General features: G+C 50.8%; 1 protein-coding gene across 2 annotated transcripts; it reads left to right on the forward strand.

The window, feature by feature from the left end:
* The first annotated feature begins 3829 nt into the window (after window positions 1–3829).
* Window positions 3830–9176, forward strand: ZCCHC9 (zinc finger CCHC-type containing 9). 2 transcript variants are annotated; one of them, XM_050987244.1, is made up of 5 exons: window positions 3830–4134; window positions 5306–5456; window positions 5683–5775; window positions 6685–6753; window positions 8252–9176. In XM_050987244.1, the coding sequence occupies exons 1-5, from the start codon at window positions 3874–3876 to the stop codon at window positions 8665–8667; spliced, it is 990 nt and encodes a 329-aa protein (XP_050843201.1). In that variant the 5' UTR covers window positions 3830–3873; the 3' UTR covers window positions 8668–9176. The 2 variants fall into 2 exon arrangements, with proteins under 2 accessions (XP_050843201.1, XP_050843202.1); XM_050987245.1 differs by having other exon boundaries at window positions 3834–4134; window positions 8247–8586.
* Window positions 9177–9829: the final 653 nt, after the last annotated feature.

A 9829-nucleotide genomic window follows, 5' to 3' on the forward strand; every position in this document is an offset into this window, starting at 1 on the left:
GTTTTCAGTGTACACCTTTAAGAAGTATCTGTCTTAGCTCTCATTCTCTCATTCCAGTTTTACGTTCTGCTTTCTGAACCAGCATTTGGGCTTTGAAATTACTGATAATCTACCTGGTACCTGGCCATACCTGCATAAACTACTGGCATATTTTTTAAAAAGTATTTGTATTTATTTTTATTTTGCTGTAGAAATGAGGAATTTATCCTTTTTTTGACCAAGAGGAATATAAAAAATTAGTAAGACTGAAAAGACTAGAGCACCCTCCCTTGTTGATCCCTCTGCAAGGAATCTGTACCTCTGCTGCTGCCTGCAGTATCAGCCTGATCCTTCTCCTTTTCTCTGTGAAATGCAGCAGTTTTCCAAAGTACAGCCAGTCCTGCAGGAAAGGATTGTATCCAAACACAGGAGGATAACCCACTCCTCTTTGCTCATCCATACCTTCCACCCTAGAACTGACAGCTTGGTGATCTGAAGACACAAGCGAAGTGCTGTGGAAATCCAGTTTAAATTCATTCATCTCCTCACTGTGAGTTTCTGGAAAGAACAACATTGCATTCTCCCGTGAGAGAACAGTGTTTCCTGCTCAACAGGTAGCCACCAAAGCTAAAACCAGGGGAAAGTCTTGTGCTGTCCTGACAGTGAATGTCTAACATTCCAACTTGAGCCAGTTCCTCAGACTGTCATTTTGATACAAGAATAACAAACAGCAGCTTTGCAGGGGAAAACAGCCAAATAAAATAACTGACCACAGACCTTAACCTTCAAAGGCTTCAGTCCACCCAGGCACTTAAACATTTCCCTGAATGTAAACCAATAAACATCTGAGTTGATCCAGCAACAACAGTCAACGGAGCAACTTATTTAAATATTGTTAAATATTTGTACAGCCTGGTAGAAATGACATCCAGTGCTGGCCAGCTGAGCAGGCTCACTGAAGGGGATGCTGCCCTGGCTGTAGCCATCAAAATTCACAAATATTTAAGTTTAAATATAGCACAGGTAATCATTTAAAACTGAAAAGAAAGCAGAGCAGTAAATGCTGAGAAATCTGTTCATCTTATGGAGAATAAATCAAAGTGAACCACCTGCACAGGAGTCTAAGATTATTGCAGATGTAACAGAATTTAAGAGGGAACAGGGTCTAATTTTCCTTTCTCTCCTCAGGCTTACATTCAAAGTAAAAAAACCAGGAAAATGTCACCCTGACACTGCCAAGTAGTATGAACTACCCAAACCATACAGGCAAAAAAGTGCTAAAGTGGTTCCCCTTTAGCAGAAAAAACCTCCTTTTTGGGATATGAGAATTATGAATGTATGAACACTGTGCTGTGTTCGGACAGTTACTACCTGTTTCTTAGGAAAATTTAAAAAAAAAAATTAAAAAAATTTTTAAAAAGAAGTTATAATTATTTGCATTGCTGCTGTCTTGCTCACAACTCACCTGGTGCCCAGGTACAGGGGAGCTTCCAGCCCAGTAATGTCAACCTGGAACAAATCCCAAACCAGTGCAAATTTAAGCAGGTGTGGCCCCTGCCAAATCAGTGATATTTGAGGTAAATACTGTCTGACTGATTGAGCAGGAAGGTGTTAAATACCCTTTTCCACTGCCTGCAGAGCTGGATCTAAAGGGTGCCTGATCCTGCCCAGACACACACATAAAATTCCAGGCTGGTAGAGACAGAACAGCACATTTAGGACTTTATCAAAGTAAAAAGAAAGCAAGTTGCAGGAGCAACGGGGACCTCATGCTGTGGCTGAGCTGTAACTACACCAGCAAAGGAGGTGGTTTTAATTTTAAGAAGACCTACTGGACCCTTCTGGTTGTATTTCCTGGCTTTCATAAGTTGTTATTTTTGTCTGCAGTCAGGGCTAATTGCTCTCAAACGCGTGCTCGCCCCGCCAGGCAGCGGTGCAGTGTAGAAAACTCTTTGTGCACAACTCCCTCTAGTGGGCTCAAAACCCCGGAAAATCGGCAAAATCCGCGAATTCCTCTAGCGAGAGACGCAAGTGCTCGGGATAACTACTAGAGGAAGTGTAATATTCTTTATATATGTTTTATATAGTGTACGTACAATGCATAAACTTTATAACACCAACCAGGAAGCGTCATGGGGATCCAGTGACGTGCTAAAAACACAAGACTGCAGCAGCCTGACTTGGGCCAAGGGGGAAGAATTACATGGGTCAAATAATGGCTCATAAACGTTAATTTCAGCTGCTGAGTGGCCTCCTCCGAGAACACAGCCAGGGATTTACCTGGTCACCCCTCACTGTCCCCAGGTGAGACCCCACCTGCAGAGCTGCCCAGCCTTGGAGGAGCCCTGGGGCTGTTGTGGGGCAGGGCCGGAACCCCAAACCCTGAGCTGGGCTGGGACCCCAAACCCTGAGCTGGGCTGGGACCCCAAACCCTGAGCTGGGCTGGGCTGGGACCCCAAACCCTGGGCTGGGCTGGGACCCCCAAACCCTGGGCTGGGCTGGGACCCCAAACCCTGAGCTGGGCTGGGCCGGGACCCCAAACCCTGGGCTGGGCCGGGACCCCAAACCCTGGGCTGGGCTGGGACCCCAAACCCTGAGCTGGGCTGGGACCCCAAACCCTGGGCTGGGCTGGGACCCCAAACCCTGAGCTGGGCTGGGCTGGGACCCCAAACCCTGGGCTGGGCTGGGAACCCAAACCCTGGGCTGGGCTGGGACCCCAAACCCTGAGCTGGGCTGGGACCCCAAACCCTGAGCTGGGCTGGGACCCCAAACCCTGAGCTGGGCTGGGCTGGGACCCCAAACCCTGGGCTGGACTGGGCTGGGACCCCAAACCCTGAGCTGGGCTGGGCTGGGACCCCAAACCCTGGGCTGGGCTGGGACCCCAAACCCTGAGCTGGGCTGGGACCCCAAACTTGTCCTGAGCTGGGCTGGGACCCCAACCCCTGGGCTGGGCTGGGACCCCAAACCCTGGGCTGGGCTGGGCTGGGATCCCAAACCCTGGGCTGGGCTGGGATCCCAAACCCTGGGCTGGGCTGGGACCCCAAACCCTGAGCTGGGCTGGGACCCCAAACCCTGGGCTGGGCTGGGACCCCAAACCCTGAGCTGGGCTGGGACCCCAAACCCTGAGCTGGGCTGGGACCCCAAACCTTGTGCTGAGCTGGGCTGGGACCCCAAACCCTGGGCTGGGCCGGGCCCAGAGCCCAGAGCCCCGTGCTGGGCTGGGCCCAGCGTGGGCAGCAGGGCAGGGGGGATTCTGCCCCTCTGCCCCTCGGTCAGAGCCACCTGCAGAGCTGCCCCAGCCCTGGGCCAGCCCAGGAAGGAGCTGGAGCTGCTGCAGCCAGGCCAGAGGAGGCTCCAGGATGGGCAGAGGGATGGATGGAGCAGCTCTGCTGGCAGCCAAGGCTGGCACAGCTGGCACTGCTCCCCCGGGCAGGAGAAGCTTTGGGCTGAGCTCAGGGTGGCCTCGCAGGGCCTGAAGGGGCTGCAGCAAAGAGGGACAGAGACAATTGCCAAGGGCTGCAGGGACAGCCCCAGGGAATGGCTCCCAGGGCCAGAGGGCAGGGCTGGCTGGGACCTTGGCACTGAGGAATTGTTCCCTGGCAGGGTGGGCAGGCCCTGGATCCCTGGCAGTGCCCAAGGCCAGCCTGGACACTGGGGCAGGGGAAGGTGTGCCTGCCATGGCGGGTTCCCCACAGCCCCTCACGCACCGGACAGTGGGGCAGGGGAAGGTGCCCCTGCCATGGCGGGTTCCCCACAGCCCCTCACACACCGCCTCCTGCCCAGCTCCCCGCTCCGCCTGTCCCGGCTCCCGCTCCTCCTCTTCCTCCTCCTCTTCCCGTCCGTCATCAGCGTGCGCGGTCCAGCCGTGCGGGGCCCGGAGCCTTTGCCGGTGCCATGACCCGCTGGGCCCGGCGCAGCGCCCCTCCCGGGGCCCGGGCGCTGTCCGCCACCCCCTGGGAGCAGCTGGCGCCGAGCGCGGAGCCGGAGCCGCCGCGGGCAGCCCGGAGCAGGAGGAGGAAGAAGGAGTACGAGAACCAGGACGTGAACGGGTTCGCGGCACACCGCGGGGAGCAGGAGGAGGAGGAGGCGCGGAGGAAGGACAGGCGGCGGGAGAGCAGGAGGCTGAGGAGGCAGGAGAGGAAAAAGAACGCTATGGTGAGTCCTGCCCTGCAGACACGGGAAAAAAGGGAGAAACACTTTATGCTCGACGTCTGGGGAGTGTGTCAGCGCCCTTGAAGGGCTGGCAGGAACAGTGAGCAGAGTTACACCCTTTGTAATAAAATGTGTGGGGTTAAGGCTCGGGGGGGATGCCGGTGGCAGCGTGTCCAAAGCAATGTAATCAAAGCAATACAATTACAAGCTCTAATTCCTTATAAAGCTCACACAGAGCACAGGCTTCACTCTGTGGGGAAGAGACAGTGGGTTCAGCTGATCCCACAGGTTATGATGTAGTCCTCCCAAATGTTTCCCCATTCCTAACCCACTTTTATACTGTTTAGTTTACTTTTAGGTGGAGATTCAGTGATTTCAGTCACACATCTTAGGGGTGGTCGTACCTGGGGAGCGGGTCGCTCAGGGTGACCCTGGGCTGGGATTTGTTCAGTCCAAAGAGAGGGATTTCACCACAGCTGCTGATCCCACAGAACATCCTCCTTTATCTCCCTTGGCTTTCAGCTGCTGTGTGGCTGATCAGATGCAAGGTTCCTTCCTCTGCAAGGGTTTTGGCAGGGCTGTGGGGTCTCTGCCCTGCTCCACCCTCCTGTTAGTCCTGCCTGGATTGTGGTGTGTGTGTGGGGGGGTCCCATCCAGGGAGTAGCCGCTGTATTTTCCCCTGAAATTTCCCCTTTTAACCCCCAGTCATTTTCCCACAATGTTGTTAAAAGACAGCCCCGTGTAGGAGGCACAGGTCTGTCTCCCTGTGGTTGTGCTGCTGTGGGGCTCAGCAAGAGCTCAGCCCTCCCCTGCCACAGGCACAGCGTGATTCAGGTGAAAGAGGGGAAGTTTGGAACTAAAGGTGGTATTCAGCTCCAGCTGTAGCCTTTGGCATGGCTCTCCTGGCTCAGCACTATGTCTGAGGATTCCCCAGCCCCTCTTGGTTCCTGGGTGAAACTAACTCAGGTAATTTCAGTGTGTGATTCATCAAACTGTGTGTTGCTGGTTAAAGAAGGAGAAAAGTGTCCATGTTTTGTGGTTTGATGGCAGAGCATAAAGTCTCTTCCTGGCTGCTTTTTCCTGGGGACAAAATGGTCTTTGCTCTTTAGGCCCTGGGATTTCCAGGTGTTGAGTGCAGCTCACAGAATTCATCACTGGGTTTTCCTCTTCCAAGGTGTGTTTCCACTGCAGAGAACCTGGCCATGGTGTGGCTGATTGTCCTGCAGTGCTGGAGAGCCAAGACATGGGGACAGGGATTTGCTACCGCTGCGGATCCACGGAGCACGACCTCAGCAAATGCAGAGCCAAGGTGGATCCAGCTGCTGGTGGGTCTCAGGAATTGGTGCTGTTGTGAAGTGCTTGGCTCTGAATTGTCTGGGTGCTGACCCTGAAGCTTTGTGGGATAGAATTTTAAGTTTTGCAGTATGAACAGGGAGCCTGACAGTAATTTATAGCATGAATTGATTAAAATACTGTCATTGCACTTTGTTGGGTCTGTGACTTCACCAGGGTTTTGATGCGGACCATAAACCCTGTTGTGGAATTTTGCAGGGCCATTTCCATATGCAAAGTGTTTCATCTGTGGTGAGATGGGACATCTGTCAAGGTCTTGTCCGGATAATCCCAAGGGCTTGTATGCTGAAGGTGAGTGTTCTGATTCACTAAATTTAGTAAAAATAAAATTTCTGTGTCCTTCCTACCCGATACAGAACAAAGTAACTTCAAGAGAATGAGAATGTGGCTGAAAGGAATTCCTGTGTATCTTTCAGTAGAAGCAGAGTAATTCTGGGGAATTCGTTGTCAAATAAATTACCTGGGGATTTCTGTTTTAAGGGTAGGTTTAGTATTAAATGACGTGATGGATGAGGTGCAAAGTGTGAGACATTGCTTGTGCCTCAGCATCAGGACAAAGGAATAAAATCCTGTGTGAATGTAGGCAGTATATTTACATGCACCCATGTAGGTGGTAGGAACATTCCCACATGGTAGCTTAAAATTCTGGGAATTACAAAACATGGACTCTCACTAAAGGGAGAAAATCTTCAGTCTGAGCAACTTTAATGAGAAATGGGGTCTAACTTTGAAAGCTTCACTCCTCCATTGGCTCCAACAACCAGCATTCTGTCTCCTGGTGTTTCCCAGCACAAACGTGGAGTCTTGGCAAACTCCAGAGGGTGATCTTGCAGCACAGCTGGAGTGGAACAAAAATCACCTTGCTTTCAGGTGTTTGTGTTGTGGGATTTTGTGTTGTGTAGCATTTCACATCTCAGTACAGTACCTGCAGTTTGATTACTCTCAGGAGCACCTGTCAATTTTGTAAGTTCCTTGGAGTGTGGATTTCAGCAGAATTCAGCCTGTTTCTCCATAAGAGAGCTTCCAGCAAATCAGAAATACCAGTGAGCAGTGGCTGGAATGTGTGGTGCTGTACAGCACAGTGTGATCCCAAACAGCTCTTTCTCTCACAGACACAGGGAGGGTGTTTGGTTGGGCATTTTTTGGGTGTTTTATGGTGGTTTTTCCCCTCAGATGAGTAACAGCTCTCTGTGTGAACAGGTGGGGGCTGCAAACTGTGTGGCTCCGTGGAGCACTTCAAAAAAGACTGCCCAGAGAAGCAGAACACAGGTGAGCTGCAGGGCTGTGGGGTGGCTGTGGGTGCAGCAGGGTTCAGCAGCTGCTCTGCATGGCTGTGCTCAGGGAAAGGGCTGTGGGAAGAGGGCTTGGAAGCAGCAGAGGTGACCTTTTGTTGGGACACTCAGGGAGGGTGTGGAGGAGGCAGTAAATTGCAGTGCAAAACTAAGACAAATCTTTTTGTGAAACAGAAAGTTCATCTTGTGTGTGTCTGAAGGCCATATGAAATAATCTGTATTTTTTTTTGGCCAGTAATTGTGCTGCTGTTCATGGTCTGGCAGCTGTACAGCAGAACTGGTGCTGCATTTTGCAGATCTCAAAAAAAGCAGTGGAGTGGTGGAGCTGTACCCAATGCCATGTGCAGGGTGGTGGTGTGTGCAGGCAGGTGTGTCAGGCTCTCAGGACAGGGACAAGGAAGATCTGTCCAGCTGGATTCACAGCTAATGAACTGCTTCTTTACGTGTTCCTCAGCTATCCACGTGGGTGGAAAAATTAAATTAAGTACCCTAAACCCCCACTGTCCTACAGGTGGCAAAGCATCCAGAAAGGGTTTGAAAAATGATCCTGTTACTGGAGTGGTGACACACTTGTGCATTTTTCTACTTTGTTTCTATGACACTTATTATTGTGCCACTTTATAATAAGCCAATTTGGTGAAATTTATGTAAGAAATATTCTCTATATCTGATCCTACATTTATGATATTTTTAGGTCTGAGACCATAGGTAGGATTCTAGGTATGTTCTGCTTTGCCAGTTTAGAATGGGTCAGATTCAGTCTGAATTGATGTGACGGAAGTTTATGACACCAAAAGACTCTGAAATTGCCCCAAACTCATCTGCAAGTAGCAAGGCTGTCCCCATTGAGTGACTGATGTTTTAGAAGCCTGTAATTAGATTTTTTCCTACCTTTTTCTGGTAAGTTTAGCATCCATAATGAGGACTGTAAGTGCTGTTTATTTTCCCAAGGGACTTTTTTCAAAACTAGCGCCACTGGTTAAAAGCAGTTGAGTTACTTGAACTGTGACACCACTGGCAGGAATTATGAGAATTGTGATATTTAACATCAAGTGTGCATTGTGCAGGGTATGTTCAGGTACAGGAGGACAGGTGAGAGCTGGCAAAGAAGTACAGCTTCCAGTTTCCTCAGGCAGATTGGGCCAGCCTCAGAGGTTGATGTTGGTTCCTGTGGCATTCCCTGCAGGCTCAGCCCAGCTCGGGGCTCTGGGCTCGGCCCAGCACAGGGTTTGGGGTCCCAGCCCTGCCCCACAGCACTCCCAGGGCTCCTCCAGGGCTGGGCAGCTCTGCAGGTGGGGTCTCACCTGGGGACAGGGAGGGGTGACGGGTGAATCCCTGGCTGTGTTCTCGGAGGAGGCCGCTCAGCAGCTGAGGTTAATGTGCCGTGCTGGGTGTGCTGCCCTGCTGGGCTCAGCCCAGGCTGTGCAGCTGGCAGGGCTGGCCTGGCACTGCTGTCCTGTGTCCCTGCAGAGCAGGTGACAGTCGGGCGCTGGACCCCCGGCCTGAGCGCGGACCACGAGGACGTCGCGGCCGCGCCGGCGCCGCAGAGAGCAGAGCCCAAGCGACCCAAGGTTGTCACTTTCTGAAGGCTCCTGCCTCTCAAGGAGCTCTCCTGCGCTGCTGCACCCGAGCGCTGACGATGGAGACTGGATCCAGAAAATCAAGCAAGCTGCAGAGGGACTGTTGGTTTGCTGTCTCCCCTACTTTTCCTGGTTTGCCTCCCAGACTCGCCTGGCACACTGTAAAGCTGGGAACAAGAGGAGCACAGCAAGTGGCTGTTTTAATAAAGGAATTGTGGGTGTTTTCTAAAGGCTCTTGTCGGATTCTGGTTTGGTTTTGCCTTTTCCTTTTAGGAGTAATGAACTTATTCCTCAATATTGTTCCAGCTTGAGAAGTCTTGTAGTGAAGCTGTAGATCAGCCCTGTGGGCTGCCGGGCTTGGGGTGCAGTTCCTGATGGTTGTAGTTGTAATTATCAGCCATTAACCTGATTGTTGTGCACATTGGGTCATTTCAGCTGTTACTGACAGAATCCAGCCCTTCCTCTGAAACCTCTGGGGAAACATACCCCTAAGGAACTGGAGAGCAAATGAGAAGCTTTCTTAGATTATCTACTTCTTTTTCAAAGAAAATGCTCAAAAATCTGCAGTGTTTTCATGCCTTGGTGAGCTGGGAGTAAATTTTTTTTTGGTTTTAAAATAAAAAACCTGGTGGATATTAAACAGAAAAATTAAGAAACCAACTCCAGAGTTCCTGCATCCACCAGTGTTACTGGAGAAGTGCACCCTGAGCTCCCCTCACATACTTTTCTTGCAGCAAAAAACAAATACGGGGAATTATATTGTGTGGAGATATTTTATATTTGTACAGGTAAATATTTTTAATAAAATGTTGCTAAAGAATACAGTGGTCAGAGGTCGTATTTTAGATTTCTTGGTGCTGCTATTGAGACTTGAGATAGGGGGTGTACAATTACTATTAATAAGAGCACATTTTTAAATGGGGAAGAGGAGTGGATGTGAATGAAACCAAGGATTAATAATGGAGTTTTAGTTAACAATTGGATAACAGCTCAAAGACATTTTGGACATTTTGGCAACAGACATTTATCCCAGCTTAGGAAGCATTTCCCTTTCTATTCTATGAATTAAGTACATTGTTTAAAAAGTATCTTTTAAGATAATTTCCCAGCTCCTTGCCTCTGTGATGTGTTCTTGTGGATTTGGCCTGTCCTGGTGGTACCAGTGCTGCCCAGTGAGGGCTGGTGCAGGCTGTGGTTGTGCAGCTCCTGAGCAGGGGCTGATCTCCAGCTCCTGCAGAGTAATCAGAGCTGTAACTGCTGGACAAAACCACTGGCTAGGTGCACCCACTGCTATTTCACAGAGGCATGGGGGGCTGCAGGAAGCTGTTTGGAAAGTACCTGTGAAAGGTGCTGCTTCTAAAGGTGAAAATCCACGAATTTACGGTGCTGGGTGCAGCAGCATCTGGACTGGCTGTGTCCAGAGCCAACATTAGGGGTCTCTCTTCACCAGCGCTGGGATCCCGGGTTACCTGT

The sequence above is a fragment of the Serinus canaria genome, chromosome Z (assembly GCF_022539315.1).
Source record: "Serinus canaria isolate serCan28SL12 chromosome Z, serCan2020, whole genome shotgun sequence".
Taxonomy (NCBI): Eukaryota; Metazoa; Chordata; class Aves; order Passeriformes; family Fringillidae; genus Serinus; species Serinus canaria.